We start from the raw sequence: 19,861 nt of genomic DNA, 5'->3' as shown, positions 1-19,861 counted from the left end.
CAGCGGTCCCGGGGATGCCTGCAGCCTGCGGGGGGTCGCACCCAACCTCCCGCCAGCTGCCTCCTACACACGGAGGCAAAAAATGGCAGGAGCTCGGCGGGACGCGGGCCTGCGGTCTGGTCATGCTCCTCTGGGAGGCGCTGTGGCCACCGACCTCAGAGCTGCCAGTGTAGGATGGTGACTCCGAGTCTGTCGTCACAGACGAGGAAGCAAGCTAGAGAAACAGCCGATCACCCAAGTCCTCACTGGATGTGAGGCGAGCAGAGACGCAACCTCAACCCCCAGACCTGCAGCCGGGCCTCATTCCTCTACAGGTGGCTGGAGCCACCTGTCTGCCATGTCAAATCCACGACAAGCCGAGGCCCGTCTCCAGAAACTCCTGTCTGCCTTGCCCACAGGACACCTGAGGTCTGCCCAGTCTGCTAGTTCAGGGAGTTTATTATTCATGCTTTAGACTATGTTCTTTTTCTCCAAAGTGAGATATACACCCACCACAAGACCTAGCAAACCACTCCTAACTACTTACAGAAAGAAATTAAAATGTGTGTCCACACAAAGGGGTCTACGTGAATGTTCCTAATCACCAAAACCTGGACACAACCTCAACTGCCACCAACAGCTGAAACAATAAACCAACTGTGGTGTTTCCACCACGTGGAATCCTCAGGACCAGACAGCTGATGCGACAGTACCACACGTGGGTCTCCGAGCATCGTGCCAACGGGGGACCCAGCACAACTCCACTTATAGGAAACGTTAGAGAATGCAAACCGCGTAACAGCAACAAACAGCAGGCCTGGTCGCTCGGGGGCCAGGATCCAGGAGGCACAGGGGCCTTGGGGCGGGGAGCGGCACAAACGTCGGTGTCCTGTTCCTCCCCCGGCTGCTGTGCAGCTGTAGCTAAGCCTGTCGGCCCATCAGACGCACATCTGGACACATACTGTTTGCTGCACGTGAACTGCACCTCAGTAACTTTGATTGACAACTGTGCACTATAAAATTTTCAAACCTCTTCGGGGGATACAATGGGACCGTGTGTACACATCTGGATGAGTCTCAGAGCTTTTCATTTCAAGCAGTGACCACCAACCAGTGAACAGGCCTCTGAGCCTCTCCTCTGAGACCTGCCAGGAAGAGACATCCCTGGGGTGACTCACAGCCTGCTGCAAACAGGCACAAAAAATGACGCAGTCAGCGACCCTCGAAACATCGAGAAACTCCTGATTTAATTCTCATTGTTGTGCTGAATACAAACTCCAGGTTTTCTTGTAGGAAATGTGCATTACTAAAAGCACAGTATGGAGGCTGGCTTTCTGAGTCATTATTTGAGCAACGTTTCCTTTCCTGATCTGAAAACACTAAAAAACTACACAGCGAAATCTTCAACTCTATTTCAGCATCCGAGGAAAGTAGAAACCTTTCCACGTTTTCACAGTAAAAGATTTCTGAAGCTTTATGTTTTCCACCTATAAGAATTCTGAAGCAAATACTCCCTTTTCTTGCTTTAACTAAGCATATACTTTAGTCCTACTAATAAAGAACAAAAAGACAGTCACTTGTTCAAAAGAGACAGTCAGTAATTTGGGTGGTTTGCCCTTAAACACGCCCCATTTCCACAGTCAGCTCAGGGCTGTTTTGTGGGCCATGAATGTTTGAGCTCATCCTTTCTCTGGGATCACATGATTTGATTCTTTAAACAGATCTGGAGCCATTGGATCCCAAATCAAAAATAAAGGATTCACACAAACACAACCACACAAAAAGCAGAACATGAAAAAGAAAAATACTCAGGTGTTAAAAAAGTTGCAAGCGTCATTGCAAATTTCATCTTCCTCTAGATACGCAAGAAGAGTTAAACTTAGTAGGAGAAAAAAAAAGTCATAGGACTTTCAAAGGCCAAAGTGAAACCGTGAATATCTTTTAGGGAATAAAAGAATTAAATTTATTTTTAAAAGTCCCTCCCCCACCCTTGAGTCTGCTCAGACCCATGGCAGCTCTAGCGAGAAGTCTGTCTTTCTGCTGTGTTTTTAAACTCTGTACCGAGACAAAATTAAAAAAAAGAAGAAAAGGGATCTAGCCTCTGTCTCACAGGTAAACTGGTATCTGTAAGAACCAAAGCCCCAGGTTTCAGGAGGGGAGTGGGACGTACATGGTCTTCCCAGCACCGTTGGTCCCCAGCAGGGCAGTGATCTGGTACCTGTGGAAGGTCAGGGTCAGGTCCTGGACCTCCACCTGGTGGTGATCATGCTCCTTGGTCACAGAAAGCAGGAAAACACCTGGGGGGCCTCCTTCCAGCTCTCCTTCCCCATTTTGCAGGGATGAGCCTGTGAGAAGATGCAATTCACCCTGAGGGGAGTTCAAAAGCCCCCAAAGTAACGTTCACAGTTAATAACTCAGTGGCTGCCTCGGGCTTGAATTCTAGTTCTGTGAAACTTGCAAAGCAATTCAAAAGTCTTTCTCAAGAGGCAGATTATACGATGGCAAAAATTAAGTGAAATCACTGACTACAAAGTTTTGTACCCTATGCTACACATTTTGCAAGAAAATAAAAACAAGCACGCACGCACACAGGTGTTTGTACGTATGCAGAGGAATGATGGCAGGCGGGTTAGTTACACACACGACTGACAGTCTCCAGAGAAGGTGACCATTGCTAGGCGGCGCTGTCCCAAATTTTCTGTGAGATTCGTCTTTTACTTGGGCAGTCAGAAAACAATGACAATATTGACTTACAGTATAAAACCGTCACAATGGGAGCTTGTTTATCCACAGATGCCTGCTAAGCTGTGCTCTGTGGACAAGCCCCAGGCCCCGACAGGACTGGCGTGGGGACCAGCCGCCCCCCGCCAGTCTCCTGGGAAGCACATCCCCATGTGTAGGGGCAGCGATAGTCTCTCTCATGGAGCCTTGAATAAACTAGCACTTGTGAAACACTTTGAGCATTCTAAAGTGTGTTACACCTGGGACTTTCGCTTCTATTTATTACACAAATTCATGTTAGAGATGAAGCTTCATTTGCTGAATTACCATAGATGCACAAATGCACATGATGCACAGAGGACGCTGTAAACAGTAACACTAACACTGGGGTTCCTGCCCACGAGGGGTGGAACGTGGGCCTCTGGGCAGTGGTGCACACACGGTTACAAAGGCTCAACCAGAAACGAAAAACAAAACCAAACTGGCCAGAAGGAGAAACACGCCTCCAACTACACTCCTTGTTACCAGCCTTGACTGTCCACGTCCCCACTGAAGAAGAACAGGTGAGAACCCCCGTGATCTGCCTTTTCACCACCACCATATATGGAATCTAAAAAAAAAATGGTTCTGATGACTCTAGGGGCAGGACAGGAATAAAGACATAGATGTAGAGAATGGACTTGAGGACATGGGGTGGGGTAACGTTAAGCTGGGACGAAGTGAGAGAGTAGCATGGACATATATACAGTACCAAATGTAAAATAGGTAGCTTGTGGGAAGCTGCTGCATCGCACAAGGAGATCAGCTCGGTGCTTTTTGACCACCTAGAGGGGTGGGATAGGGAGGGTGGGAGGGAGATGCAAGAGGGAGGGGATATGGGGATATACGTATGCATATAGATGATTCAATTTGTTATACAGCAGAAACTAACACAACACTGTGAAGCAATTATACTCCAATAAAGATGTTAAAAAAAAAACCCTACAGAGAAGGATAACTCAGAGTGCTAACATTTCTATATGAGGTATATCGCCATTCTTCAAACGGATCCTCCAAATTAATTTCATCCACTTAATAGTTACTTTGCCCCATTATATGTTGAAATGAAAGTGGATTTAATTATTAACGCCTGTAATTTTTCTTTTAACACAGCCTAGCTGATGTTTGATGCGTGGTCTAAGTTCTACAAGTGATTGACGAGATAAAGGCCTCCATGCAGACTGTTTTACATTTTAGCACTTTGACCGTCGAGCACAGAAGAGACACACAATCACACACACGACTCAAAAGATTCAAAGAGGTGACCTCAAAGGAAAGCATGGGGGTCCCTTGTCTTTTGATGTGAAGGAAGATGCTGAGCTGGTATTTGGTCCAGTATTTACCACCTGTTACAGGTTGTTGGAGTCTTAGCCCTGGTACCTCGGAATGTGACTGTATTTGGAGGGACAGTCTTTAAAGAGTGATTAAGGTAAAATGAGGTCATGGGGGTGGGCCCTGATCTGATAGGACTGGTGTTCTTAGAAGAAGAGATCAGGACACAGACACACACAGAGGCATGACCATGTGAGGACCCGGGGAGAAGGCGGCTGTCCACACACCCAGGAGAGAGGCCTCGGGAGGAACCAGCCCTGCTCACACCTGGATCCTGGAGTCTGGAGCCCAGAGCTGTGACAGAATATGTGTCTCCTGTTTAAGCCCTGCAGTCTGTGTACTTTGTGATGCAGCCCTAACCAACTAGAGCAGGTGGAATATACCCCAAGATCCCACACACTAATAACCATCCCTTGGGGGATGAGGGGGAGTAGCAGGTGGGTAATTACATCACATCACAGCCGGCACTGCCCCTGCACTCTGTCCCGGACACCATCCAGGGTCCTACAACCACCCGACATGGGCACATGGCTGTCTCCTCTCCTCCCCAAGCAGAAGGGGGGAAGCAAGGCTGTCTGAGGACATGAGGCTGCAGAAGCCACATGGTGGGATTGGTTCAAGATGGCAGAGGAGAAGGACGTGCTCTCACTCCCTCTTGCAAAAGCACCGAAATCACAACTAACTGCTGAACAGTCTTTGACAGGAAGACACTGGAACTCACCAAAAAAGATATCCCACATCCAAAGACAAAGGAGAAGCCACAATGGGACAGTAGGAGGGGCACAATCACAATAAAATCAAATCCCATAACTGCTGGGTAGGTGACTCACAAACTGGAGAACACTTATAACACAGAAGTCCAGCCACCGGAGTGAAGGTTCTGAGCCCCATGTCAGGCTTCCCAACCTGGGGGTCCAGCAATGGGAGGAGGAAACCCTAGAGAATCAGACTTTGAAGGCTAGCAGTATTTGATTGCAGGACTTTGACAGGACTTTGAGAAACAGAGACTCCACTCCTGGAGGGCACATACAAAGTAGTGTGCGCATTGGGACCCAGGGGAAGGAGAAGTGACCCCATTGAAGACTGAACCAGACCCACCTGCTAGTGTTGGAGAGTCTGCTGCAGAGGCAGGGGGTGGCTGTGGCTCACCACGGGGACAAGGACACTGGCAGCAGAAGTTCTCAGAAGTACTCCTTGGGGTGAGCCTTTCCAGAGTCCGCCATTGGCCCCAACAAAGAGCCCTGGTAGGCTCCAGTGTTGGGTCGCCTCAGGCCAAACAACCAGCTGGGAGGGAACCCAGCCCCACCCATCAGCAGGCAAGCAGATTAAAGTTTTACTGAGCTCTGTCCACCAGAGCAACAGCCAGCTCTACCCACCACCAGTCCCTCCCATCAGGAAACTTGCACAAGCCTCTGAGATAGCCTCATCCAGCAGAGGGCAGACAGCAGAAGCAAGAAGAACTACAATCCTGCAGCCTGTGGAACAAAAACCACATTCACAGAAAGACAGACAAAATAAAAAGGCAGAGGGCTATGTAACAGATGAAGGAACAAGATAAACCCCCAGAAAAACAACTAAATGAAGTGGAGATAGGCAACCTTCCAGAAAAAGAATTCAAAATGATCATAGTGAAGATGATCCAGGACCTGGGAAAAAGAATGGAGGCAAAGATCGAGAAGAGCAAGAAATGTTTAACAAAGACCTAGAAGAATTCAAGATCAAACAGAGATGAACAATACAATAACTGAACTGAAAAATACACTAGAAGGAATCAATAGCAGAATAACTGAGGCAGAAGAATGGATAAGTGACCTGGAAGACAGAATGGTGGAATTCACTGCTGCGGAACAGAATAAAGAAAAAAGAACAAAAAGAAATGAAGAGAGCCTAAGAGACCTCTGGGACAGCATTAAATGCAACAACATTCACATTATAGGGGTCCCAGAAGGAGAAGAGAGAGAGAAAGGACCCGAGAAAATATTTGAAAAGATTACAGTCTAAAACTTCCCTAACATGGGAAAGGAAATAGCCACCCAAGTCCAGGAAGCACTGAAAGTCCCATACAGGAAAAACCCAATGAAAAACACACCAAGACACATAGTAATCAAATTGGCAAAAATTAAAGACAAAGAAAAATTATTGAAAGCAGCAAGGGAAAAATGACAAATAACATACAAGGGAACTCCCATAAGGTTAACAGCTGATTTCTCAGCAGAAACTCTACAAGCCAGAATAGAGTGGCATGACATGTTTAAAGTGATGAAAGGGAAGAACCTACAACTAAGATTACTCTACCCAGCAAGGATCTCATTCAGATTCAATGGAGAAATCAAAAGCTTTACAGACAAGTAAAAGCTAAGAGAATTCAGCACCACCAAACCAGCTCTACAACAAATGCTAAGGGAATTTCTCTAGTGGGAAACACAACAGAAGGGAAGGACCTACAAAAAGAAACCCAAAACAATTAAGAAAATCGTAATATGAACAGACATATCGATAATTACCTTAAACGTGAATGGATTAAATGTTCCAACCAAAAGACACAGGCTCGCTGAATGGATACAGAAACAAAACCCATATATATGCTGTCTACAAGAGACCCACTTCAGACATAGGGACACATACAGACTGAAAGTGAGGGGATGGAAAAAGATATTCCATGCAAATGGAAATCAAAAGAAAGCTGGAGTAGCAATACTCATATCAGATAAAATAGATTTTAAAATAAAGAATGTTACAAGAGACAAGGACGGGCACTACATAATGACCAAGGGATGAATCCAAGAAGATGACATAACAATTATAAATATTTATGCACCCAACACCTCAATACATAAGGCAACTGCTAACAGCTATAAAACAGGAAATCGACAGTAACACAATAATAATAGGGGACATTAACACCTCACTCACACCAATGGACAGATCGTCCAAACAGAAGATTAATAAGGAAACACAAGCTTTAAATGACACAATAGACCAGATAGATTTACTTGATATTTATAGGACATTCCACACAAAAACAGCAGATTACACTTTCTTCTCAAGTGTGCATGGAACATTCTCCAGGATAGATCACATCTTGAGTCACAAATCAAGCTTCAGTAAGCTTAACAAAATTGAAGTCATATCAAGCATCTTTTCTGACCACAACACTATGAAATTACAAATTAATTACTGGGAAGAAAACGTAAAAAATACAAACACATGGAGGCTAAACAATACATTACCAAATAACCAAGAGATCACTGAAGATATCAAAGAGGAAATAAAATTCCTAGAGACAAATGACAACGAAAACACGATGATCCAAAACCTATGGGATGCCGCAAAAGCAGTTCTAAGAGGGAAGTTTATAGCTATACAAGCCGAACTCAAGAAACAAGAAAAATCTCAAATAAACAATCTAACCTTACACCTAAAGGAACTAAAGAAGAACAAACAAAACCCAAAGTTAGCAGAAAGAAAGAAATCATAAATATCAGAGCAGAAATAAATGAAACAGAAACAAAGAAAACAATAACAAAGATCAATAAAACTAAAAGCAGGTTCTTTGAGAAGATAAACAAAATTGATAAACCATTAGCCAGACTCATCAAGAAAAAGAGGGAGAGGACTCAAATCAATAAAATTAGAAATGAAAAGGGAGAAGTTACAACAGACACCGCAGAAATACTACAAGCAACTCTATGCCAATGAAATGGACAACCTGGAAGAAATGGACAAATTCTTAAAAAGGTATAACCTTCCAAGACTGAACCAGGAAGAAATAGAAAATATGAACAGACCAATCACAGGTAATGAAATTGAAACAGTGATTAAAAATCTTCCAACAAACAAAAGTCCAGGACCAGATGGCTTCACAGGTGAATTCTATCAAACACTTAGAGAAGAGCTAACACCCATCCTTCTCAAACTCTTCCAAAAAATTGCAGAGGAAGGAACACTCCCAAACTCATTCTATGAGGCCATCATCACCCTGATACCAAAAGAGACAAAGATGTCATAAAGAAGGAAAACTACAGCCAATATCACTGATGATCATAGATGCAAAAATACTCAACAAAATACTAGCAAACAGAATCCAAAAACACATTAAAAGGATCATACACCATGATCAAGTGAGATTTATCCCAGGGATGTAAGGATTCTTCAATATACACAAATAAATCAATGTGAAGCATAAAAACCATACGGTCATCTCAATAGATGCAGAAAAAGCTTATGACAAAATTCAACACCGATTTACGATAAAAACTCTCCAGAAAGTGGGCATAGAGGCAGCCTATCTCAACATAATAAAGGCCATATATGACAAACTCAGAGCAAACATCATTCTCAATGGTGAAAAACTGAAAGCATTTTCCTCTAAGATGAGGAGCAAGAAAAGGATGTCCACTCTCACCACTATTATTCAACATAGTTTTGGAAGTCTTAGCCATGACAATCAGAGAAGAAAAAGAAATAAAAGGAATACAAATTGGAAAAGAAGAAGTAAAACTGCTACTGTTTGCGGATGACATACTATACATAGAGAATCCTAAAGATACTACCAGAAAACTACTATAGCTAATCAATGAATTTGGTAAAGTTGCAGGATACAAAATTAATGCACAGAAATCTCTTGCATTCCTATACACTAACAACAAAAAGTCTGAAAGAGAAATTAAGGAAACACTCCGATATACCATTACAACAAAGAGAATAAAATACCTAAGAATAAACCTACCTAGGGAGACAAAAGATCTGTATGCAGAAAACTATAAGACACAGATGAAAGAAATTAAATATGATAGCAACAGATGGAGAGATATACCATGTTCTTGGATTGGAAGAATCAATATTGTGAAAATGTACTACAGAAAGCAATCTACAGATTCAATGCAAACCCTATCAAATTACCAATGGCATTTTTTACAGAACTAGAACAAAATATCTTAAAATTTGTATGGAGACACAAAAGACCCAGAATAGTGAGAGCAGTCTTGAGGGAAAAAATGGAGCTGGAGGAATCAGACTCCCTGACTTCGGAGTATACTACAAAGCCAGAGTAATCAAGACAATATGGTACTGGCACAAAAACAGAAATATAGTTCAATCTAACGGGACAGAAAGCCCAGAGATAAACCCACGCACCTATGGTCAACAAATCTATGACAAAGGAGGCAAGGATATACAATGGAGAAAAGACAGTCTCTTCAATAAGTGGTGCTGGGAAAACTGGACAGCTACATGTAAAAGAATGAAATTAGAACACTCCCTAACACCATACACAAAAGTAAACTCAAAATGGATTAAAGACCTAAATGTAAGACCGGACACTGTAAAACTCTTAGAGGAAAACATAGAAGAACACTCTTTGACATAAATCACAGCAAGATATTTTTTGATCCACCTCCTAGAGTAATAGAAATAAAAACAAAAATAAACAAATGGGACCTAATGAAACTTAAAAGCTTTTGCAAAGCAAAGGAAACTACAAACAAGACGAAATGACAACCCTCAGAAGGGGAGAAAATATTTGCAAATGAATCAATGGACAAAGGATTAATCTCCAAAATATACAAACAGCTCATGCAGCTCAATATTAAAAAAACAGACAACCCAATCAAAAAATGGGCAGATGACCTAAATAGACATTTCTCCAAAGAAGACATACAGATGGCCAGGAAGCACATGAAAAGCTGCTCAACATCACTAATTATTAGATAAATGCAAATCAAAATTACAATGAGGTATCACCTCATACCAGTTAGAATGGGCATCATCAGAAAATCTACAAACAACAAATGCTGGAGAGGGTGTGGAGAAAAGGCAACACTCTTGCACTGTTGGTGGGAATGTAAATTGATACAGCCAGTATGTAGAACAGTATGGAGGTTCCTTAAAAAACTAAAAATAGAACTACCATATGACCCAGCAATCCCACTACTGGGCATATACCCAGAGGAACCATAATTCAAAAAGACACATGCACCCCAATGTTCATTGCAGCACTATTTACAATAACCAGGTCATGGAAACAACCTAAATGCCCATCGACAGATGAATGGATAAAGAAGATGTGGTACATATATACAATGTATATATGTACTCATTAAATGTATATATTTTAGTCAGCCATATAAAAGGAACGAAATTGGGTATTTGTAGAGATGTGGATGGATCTAGAGACTCATACAGAGTGAAGTAAGTCAGAAAGAGAAAAACAAATATCGTATATTAACGCATATATGTGGAACCTATAAAAATGGTATAGATGAACCGGTTTGCAGGGCAGAAATTGATACACAGATGGAGAGAACAAACGTACAGACACCAAGGGGCGAAAGCGGGGGTGGGGCGTGGGGGTGGGGGTGTAATGAGTTGGGCGATTGGGATTGACATGTATACACTGATATGTATAAAATGGATGACTAATAAGAAGCTGCTGTATAAAAAAATAAATGAAATTTAAAAATTTTTTAAAAAGGCATTGGTGACTTAGAGTGGCAAATTAACATCAATAATATAGATTATGATGCCAAATCCTCTCAGCTTCTATCGAAAAGCAATTATATTAAAATGTTCTACCCTCCTAAATGTTTTAGGCCTTATATTACTGAGATTTTGTGTATTTAAAATCTAAATCAAGAAAAGCATTTTGGAATGTCCTATTTCATTGGGCGGAACGCAATCCTTCGGGCCAAACGAAAGGCAAGGCACTGCAGCCATTAAGAGCATTGGCTATGTGCCAGACTAAGTCTGACTCTCAGTTCTGCCATTTAAGTTTTAAATAACCTCTCTATGTCTCAGTTATCTTATCGTAAAAATGGAGATGATAATGAGCATTAAGTACCTAAATGAGTTGATATTTACCAGACAAAGCAAATACTGTAAGCGATCGCTCTCATTTTTATTAATAAAATTATTGCTGCTTAAAAAACAGCCACTCGGGGAACCTCCGGGCGGCCTCTGGTGGCACCTGCCCACCTGCACACAGGCTGCTGCCGCTTCAAATCAGCAGGGAGCCTCGCCTGCCTCAGCTCCTGGGCCCCACTCTCTTCAACCACCCAGTGGGAGTGAGAGTCAGGTCCTGGACACTCGTGTGAATGATGCGTTTGCGGAAACAGAAGGAGAGGATGAGCAGCGAACGCATCAGGAGACCCGGTCTACGGGGCCAGCGGCGCCTTCTCTCCCTCTGGCCTTCGGGAAGCGGTTTCCTGATGGAAGCACACCACCCCCACCCCCGCTTCCCACCCCCGCTGAGCGATCGCCGGAGACAACCCGGCCAGTGGGAGGGTCACCGCCTGGTAGAAGAGCAGGCAGAGTCAGACGCTGGGGATGGAACAGACTGTGGATCAGCAGAGGCGGGGAGGCCCCCAGAGGCCTGGCGTGCGCTGGGGGGACGCTGGGTGGACCGGGTCGGGTGCACGAGGCCCGGGCCAGGGTCCCGGCTGCAGGCCGTGCTGAGTTAGAAAACCAGATTAGAGATAAACTGAATATTAATGGTCTGCCCGGACTTTTAAATCCTCCTAATTAACCTATTAATCTAAGCGGATGGGGAGCTGCCGAGTCCCAGTTGGCACAGAGGCCACTCGGCGCTCCTCCACCCTGGGCTTTGGCTCCTGAAGTCACGCCTGATTTCTGGGCACCTGCTCGCGTTACCAAGTGTTGTGGGAACTTTAACACATGCCAAGGCCCTCAGTTCCTCCCGAGCTCTGCTGCCCGAGGGGGGACACCGGAGCCCAGGGAGCCGGGAGGCTGATCAGCGCTGCCCCCAAGCGGACGGTGGCGAAGGAAGAAGCCGGGGATGTTGGACGGATAGGGCAGAATCCGATCCCACTGGAGGCATATAGAGAGTTTATGAAACAAAACTCCCAACTCCGGGAGGACCAGATGCTTGCTCCTGAGCTGAGTGAAGTGCACGGCCCTGCAGGGGACACTGAGCCTGCAGGCAGGGAGACCATGTGATGTATGACACTGGGTCTGCAGGGCGTCCCCATCTGACACTGAGCCTGGGAAACACTGGGCTGCGTTCCTACACCATCGCAAAAAGACAAGGGAATGCAGAGAAAGCACCGGTGTGGCGGTGTATATACACGTGTGAGTGTGTGAGAGAGACAGACAGGAAGTTCCCACCCGCCCCCAACCTGGGGAGACCCTCCTACCCGGGGAGACCCTCATATGGTGACTGTCCTGATCCCCAAGTGGCTAGGAGCCCCCAGGGCTGTCTTGGACACGTGGGAAGGGGCGCTTTGGGTGGGCAGAGTGAACGGGTAGTTTTAAACATAGACTTTATTATTATTCAGGCACAATGAGGCCAGCAGAGTCTCTGGTCGTCACAGTTCTCAAGAGGAGGGGACGTCCCTCACCCTGCAGGGCCTCACAGGGAAGCAGCAGGGTCAGTCGGGGGGCAGAGGAAGCCAGGGAAATCGTGGGCAACAGCCTCTATTGTGGTTTCCGTGGCAGCAAAAGGCGAGCAGGCTTAGGACCGGCCAGTCTGAGTAATGCCCGTGGGCTCTGGGCACAGAGCTGCCCTGGTTGCCTGGCCCTGGCCCGGGTGAGGAGAGCAGGGGACAGTGGCCTGAGTGTGGGAACCTGCAGCAGAAGCTGTCTTGAGTGTGAAAGGCGTGCCCACGGGCAAAGCCTTCACTGTCTCCAGGGATTAGCTCGCCCTGGGGGGCCATCCCTCCACAGCCAGGAAGCCCAGGATGTCAGATTAGTAGCAACACAGAAAATGAAAAGGCCTGATGAGTGACTAAGGGCTGCACAAATCCCCTCCAGTGGGCAGGCATGTGGGAAGGGAGGAGTCCCACAAGGCGCAGAACCCAACCCAGCAAAGACCTGTCCTTGGCCTGCATCCTGTGAGACCACCGCACGCACTCACGCAAGGGACAAGCTCTTATGGTCACGTGAGTGCAGGACACATAGACCCAAAGTTCCTGGGCAGTTCCATTATACACTGAATTTTCCAGGAATGCAACCACTTTAAAACCCAGTGGAAGATTATTTGATGGGGAAGTTGTTCATCATTTCAGAAAACCTCATCCCATCATGGGTGTGATGCCAGCTCGCTGTCTGAGTCTGTGGTTCAGCACAGCTGTGGCTACGGCATAGCCCGTGACCCACAGATACATGTTAGAGCTGAGACGCTTCCAACAAACGTGGAACCAAACGCTCTTAAAGTTAGCATAGTTTCATGAATGCGCTAAATTTTACTAATAAAGGTTTTCCGAAAACTATTTTACGTTGCTGTCATTATATATATATATATATATAAGCATTATAGCACAATAAGAAATCCATTGTATAAAAATTACACATTCAAATGATTCATAGGGAGGCTTCCTGTTAGATTTCAATCTTATTCTGATGCTGTTCCCAGGGATCTCCCCGTGTCTTCTCCATGAACCCTCTTTATTACTGTTCTTTCGTCCAGTCCACCCTCCATTTCCTGACACTGACTACAGAATATGATAACCAAAGTCTAAAAATCTAGAGTCTGAATGGAGGCCCTGACATGGGGTGGAATTATAAGACTGACGTATCTGCCGTTTCATCATTATCAGCCCCCTGAGATGACATAGGATCATCTGATCGTACACTTTTAAATAAGAACCAGATCACTTACCAAATATCATTCTTTTATCCGGTCCATTTGTGTCTAATTTTTCCTACTTTAATTAAAGTTATTTCCATCTTTTTTATCATATACAAGTGAGTCTTATCTGTCATTACTTACCTAAGTATTAGCTTTATTCTACTCTCTATCTCCTCTGTTTCTTTTACTTTTAGTACCAAATGCTTTCTGATCATTTTTTTAAATTTATTTATTTATTTATTTTTGGCTGTGTTGGGTCTTCGTTTCTGTGCGGAGGGCTTTCTCTAGTTGCAGCGAGCGGGGGCCACTCTTCATCGCAGTGCAGGCCTCTCACTGTCCCAGCCTCTCTTGTTGTGGAGCACAAGCTCCAGACACGCAGGCTCAGTAGTTGTGGCTCACGGGCCCAGCTGCTCCACGGCATGTGGGATCTTCCCAGACCAGTGCTCGAACCCGTGTCCCCTGCATTAGCAGGCAGACTCTCAACCACTGCGCCACCAGGGAAGCCCTTTGATCATTTTTCTTCCCTTAAACATATAAACTTACTCCGAGCATCCGAGTACCTACCTCATTTTGTGTTTTAATAAAGTCATGGCTGAGCATTGAGAATTCGTATATTATTTCATTACGAATTACTTTTTCTTTCTCTTTTATATTACAGTTAAGACATTACACTAATTTTTAAATCATCTGCAGGTATCACGTGTGCAGGTAAGCTTTATTATCTGTGAATTTCATCTCAAGAGAGTCAAGGGTGTGTTACAAAATATTTGTCTTAAAAAGAGCAAACTGAGTCAGGGAGCACCTAGAAATTGTAATTACTACTTATAGATCTGAGAGCCCACCAATATTTTCTAGCAATTTTATTTTTTGTTATTATTGGCAGACTTTGTCAAAGTTGAAAATAAATACTATGTGTTATTTAAGGATATATAAATTACCAACTGCAATTGTTCTTTTAACTTTTGAAACAGAAGCAGCAGGAATTTCATGATTAAAAAAAGGAGAAATATTTATTGCCATCTTTGGCCGACTGTGTCTTTTTGTTTTTATACCTGTGTTACAGAGATCTCGGAGTTTTGATCTTTGATTTTGGAATAGACTCTGGCCTTCCTAACTAGCCAGTAGTTCAACCACCCAGCGTGGCCCCCAACCCGATGCCGGCAAACCCCGGACCCAACGTGGCCCTCGTGGCCTTGGTCCTTCCAAAAGATAAGCAAATTGGGCTCTTAGGTCTCCTGACCTCTCAAGGAAGACAGCTTTCCCTTCCCTTCGGAGCCCCAAGTTGACCTGATTTACCTTTCAGAAAAAAATAAAATGCTCTCTAGAGACCGCCAGCTTGATAAGGGATGACTCAGCGCTTCCTCACCAACCAGCATTCCCCCCATCGCTCAGCTTTTCTGGGCCAACTTCCCCTCCTCCATGAGCTCACCCAAGCTCCCTTTTCTCCCCCTGAAACATGATCTACAAAGTGGGACTTGTGAGCACCAGACACGTCCCTCAAGGGCTCAGTCTTTTTCTTTTTAACTATCGTAAAGTACATATCACACAAGTTACCACCTTAACCATGTTTAAGAAAACAATTCAGGAATGTGAAGTACATTCACACTGCTGTGTAACCACCTCCAGAACTGCTTTCACCTTGTACCATCTGAACACCAGTCCCCACCCTCCCCTCCTCCAGCCCCTAGTGACCCCCATTCCACCTTCCATCTCCATGATTTGGCTACTGCAGGTATGTCACTCAGCAATCTCCAGAGAAACAGAATCAGAAGACATAGATACATACGTGTGTGTGTGTGTGTCCATAGACAGACGTTTACTATGACACATTGGGCGCATGCAATCATGGAGGCTGAGAAGTCCCATCAGCCGTCTGCAAGCTGGAGGCCCAGGAGAGCCAGTGGTGTGGTTCTAGTCTGAACCCGAAGGCCTGAGAACCAGGGCGGGCTGCTAGTACAAGTCCTGGTCTGAGTCTGGAGGCCCAAGAACCAGGCACTTCAGCGTCCAAGGACAGGAGAAGAGAGATGCTCCAGCTTAAGCACAGGGAAAATTCACCCTTCCTGTGCCTTTCTGTTCTATTCAGACCCTGGGCAGCCTGGGGGATGCCCACCCATATTGCTCCACTCATTCTAATGTCTTCTGGAAACACCTTCACAGACATACCCAGCATCATGTTTCACTTGCTATCTGGGCATCTTTTAGTTCAGTCGAGTTGACACATAAAATTAACCATCACGCTAGGTATTTCATATAAGTAGAATCATACAGAATTTATCCCTCTGTAACTGTTTATTTCATTTAGCATATAATATCTTCAAGGTTCATCCATCTTGTAGCAAATGTCAGAATTTCCTTCTTTTTTAAGGCTGAATGACATTCCATTGCATGTATAGACCACATTTTATTTACACATTCATTCAGCGATAGACACTTGGGCTGCTTCCACGTTCTGGTCACTGTGAACAACGTTGCTATGCACGTGGATGCCCCAATATCTCTCTGAGACCCTGCTTTTAATTCTTCCGGGCTCAGGGCTTTGGGTGTTTGCTGCTCTTGCAAGAAGCCTCTTCTGGTGGCAGCATCTCTCTGGTCTGTCCTGCCCCTGAGCTTTCTCCACCAACTCCCAGACCCTGGTCTCCAGGGCATCTTCTGGAAAGTCGTGGTCACGTCACCTCTCCACCCTGCACCCATTCATCAAACCTCCCCTCCCTCGAGGCAGTGCTTGGGGAACTGGACACAGCCTATGGCTAGATGATTGGTTCCCAGTGTCCAGAGTTGCCAGAAGCAGCAAAACTTGGAAAATTAGTGAAAACCTCATTCTGAGGAGATCCGGAGGTCCAAACAAGAAGGACCACATCTCTCTACAAGCCCAACATGCAAACTCATCATTGGAGCAGGAAGCAGAGCCAGGAGGTGGGGGGACGGGCACAGACCGGGATGAGAGGAGAGGGGGAACACACACGTGAGTTCTCAGGAGCCGGGTGGGAGCGCCGAGCAGACAGGAGCAGCTCAAAACCGGTGGATCTCAGCGCACATGCGCGGTCCATCTCGCCTCCAGGGCACATCGTCACCTTTCGAAAGATACCCGCTCGCAGCACGTCCACATTTCACTCAAGGGTCTGTTCTTTCAGTTCCTCCGGGAAGACAGAACCAAGCCTCTCACACTTTTTAAAGGAAGAGTGGGAAGAAAGAGCATTTCATCGACAAAACCGCTGAAGTAAACTCTTTCGGCCAACACCAGGCTGCTTTGCTCCGAAAACATGTCTCTCTCCCTTCTACGCTGTTGTATGCACCACCACCCCTCCAATCTTTTCCTCTTCTTAAATTATTTAGCCTTCTGAGAAAACAAAAAACAAAACATATAGTCAATTTTTATAGTCTATCTCCTGCACTAGTTATTGTAATTTTTATCATAGAGAAGAAAAAATTGTCTTCTATGTATGTGCGAATTTATGCTCCTGTGTGCTCATTAAACCTTTTTATAAATTCACTAAATATAAACTTTACTTTTTAATAAATGATTGGTTCAAGTTATTTGCTAGGATTTCCTCTGAGAATTATGTTTTTAAACTTTGACCTGAGAATTTCAATTTTCTTTCATAACTTTGCAAAGCATATTGTCATTTTTCTTCGGAAACTTTGAAATATTAATTTAAATTCTTATAATGAAAACTAGTGATTTTTATTGCTTATGTCCTTGGCATGATGTTTTGAAAGGCCTTCCCTCTCTTTAAAATCATACTTTTCCTATTTCTTCATTATTTTTAATGCTACTTATTTTGATGAATTTATGAATGAGCAAAACATTTTCTCCCTAATAGATTGACTGAATTACGTATCTTTTCTCCTTGATTAAAAATGCCAACTTTGATTCAAGGTCAGCACCACGGGGGCATGAGATACTCCCTCTGTCCACCCCCTTCAATGTGCAATTCGTAAAACACCCGCGACTCAGCAAAGGTTCTTCTGCCCAGTACACCAGGACCCTGGAGAGACCCTCACACCTGCCTGCCTGAAGGTATAGAGGAGGCGGGGCCTGCGATCCCCGTCCCCACCGGGGCCACAACACCTGAGCCCACAGCCCGGAGAACCACAGCACCTGGGAGGTGGGGCACAGGATCCCAGGCTCGCAGCACAGAGGCGCCCACAGCCACAGAACGGCGCCGACAACCCCGGGCCCTTCAGCCACGGTGGCACCCATGACTCCAGCCGCCCCGTCTGACAACCCCAGACCTGGGGGAGACGCCTGCCACCCAGGCCCCTCCGTCCCCCCCCCACCATGCCAGACCACCTGGGATGCAGGGGAGGCATCCTCCAACCTGGTGACCCACGGTGGCAATGACCGTGGCAGAAGGAACCAGGACTCCAGAGACGCAAAGAGCAGGAACAAGGGCAGTGGGGACACCTCTGGCAGAGGCCATGGACGGGTGGGAAGTTCTGAGTGTCAAATGCCTCCGGGGGCTGCTCAGATAAGAGAAACCAAAAACTTGAGCTACAGCACCACCTACTGAAAAAACAAAAAAGGGCCTCTAATCACCAATCTGTGGAACTGTTAGAATCAAAGTTAAAACATGCTTTACCAGAATAAGAAAGGTGTTCACTACTTCAAGTGTGCCAGCAGAGGAGAAATTCATCCAGCTCCACAAAAAACATAACATGACAGCACAGAGAGAAAAGTGGCAATTCTCCAGAAACCAGACTTAAAGTCACAGGAGTTTGTGATCTCACTGATAGAGAATGCAAGATAGCTGTCAAGAAGAAACTCCACGAGCTGTAAGAAGACTCAGAAAGGCAGTTTAATGAGCTCAGGAATAAAATTAATGCACAGAAGTAATACTTTGCCAAAGAGACTGAAACTCTAAAAAGGAACCAAACAGAAATTCTGGAGCTGAGGAACTCAGTAAATGCGAGGAAGAATGCAATAGGAAGCTCTGGAAATAGAGCACACGGAAGAATTACTGAGCCCAGAGATAAAAATCTAGAAATGATCCAGGTAGAAGAGGAGAGGGAACTAAGATTCTTTAAAAAATAAAAAAATTCAGGACTTCCTTGGCGGTCAAGTGGCTAAGACTCCTCACTTCCACTACGGGGCGGGGAGGGGGCGGGTTCAATCCCTGGTGGGAGAACTAAGATCCCACATGCCATGTGGCACGGTTAAAAAAATAATAATAATGATAAAATAAAGATTAAAAACAATTCTACAAGAACAAGGCCCTTCACCACCTCCACACAGGACGCCGCTGACGCTCTGGTTTGGAGGGGCTGCCGACCCCCACCCCCCCACTCAGCTGCCTCGTTCCCAGCCCAGCTTCCCTCCAGGTTCTGCCACCCGCTGACCTGGCTGAGAATGAGGTCCTTTCATTCCTGCTGCATGGCACTCTCTGAACCCCTGACCTCGATCTCTAGGGGCCCAGACTCTCCTGCCCTCACCTCCTCACCCCCGGGTTCCTCAGACACAGGATCTGGGGAATCAGGGTGTCTGCTGTTCCGTCTTCAGGAGGCCCCTGCTGGGGAGCTGCGTGGTGAGCTCAGTAGGCCCCTCCAGCACCTGTCCTCACAGGGTCGGTGCTGTCAGGATTCAGAAGCACCACCTTTTCCTCAAGCATCCACAGCTCCCTTTAAAACACGGCCTGGGCTTCCCTGGTGGTGCAGTGGTTAAGAGTCCTCCTGCCAGTGCAGGGGACACAGGTTCAAGACCTGGTCCGGGAAGATCCCACATGCCATGGAGCAACTAAGCCTGTGCGCCACAACTACTGAGCCTGTGCTCTAGAGCTCGCGAGCCACAACTACTGAGCTCACACGCCACAACTACTGAGCCCACACACCACAACTACTGAGCCCACACACCACAACTACTGAGTCCACATGCCACAACTACTGAGGCTGTGCTCTAGGGTCTGTGTGCCGCAACTACTGAGCCCACATGCCACAACTACTGAAGCCTGCATGCCTAGAGCCCGTGCTCCGCAACAAGAGAAGCCACCACAATGAGAAGCCTGTGCACCGCAACGAAGAGCAGCCCCCACTCGCCGCAACTAGAGAAAGCCCGCATGCAGCAATGAAGACCCAATGCAGCCAAAAATAAATTAATTAATTAAATAAATAAATTTAAAAAAAAATAAAATAAAACACATCCTATCAACTCCCTTTCTGATGTCTTATTTAAAGAATAAATAATGATCTTAATGTTCACATACATCGGTTCAC

The 19,861-nt window shown here is 45.4% G+C and overlaps 1 protein-coding gene across 1 annotated transcript in view; it reads right to left on the bottom strand.

Moving 5' to 3' along the window:
- Nucleotides 1–19,861, bottom strand: part of LOC307191496 (ATP-binding cassette sub-family A member 13-like) — a gene marked incomplete at both ends in the record, with an annotated part of 76,072 nt that overhangs the window by 4,796 nt on the left and 51,415 nt on the right. The window contains 2 exon segments of the mRNA XM_079931625.1: nt 42–63; nt 2,150–2,324. Coding sequence (XP_079787751.1) covers nt 42–63; nt 2,150–2,324 — 197 coding nt within the window.

The sequence above is a fragment of the Stenella coeruleoalba genome, assembly GCF_951394435.1.
Source record: "Stenella coeruleoalba genome assembly, chromosome: 9".
Taxonomy (NCBI): Eukaryota; Metazoa; Chordata; class Mammalia; order Artiodactyla; family Delphinidae; genus Stenella; species Stenella coeruleoalba.
This window is presented reverse-complemented; position numbering and strand designations above follow the sequence as displayed.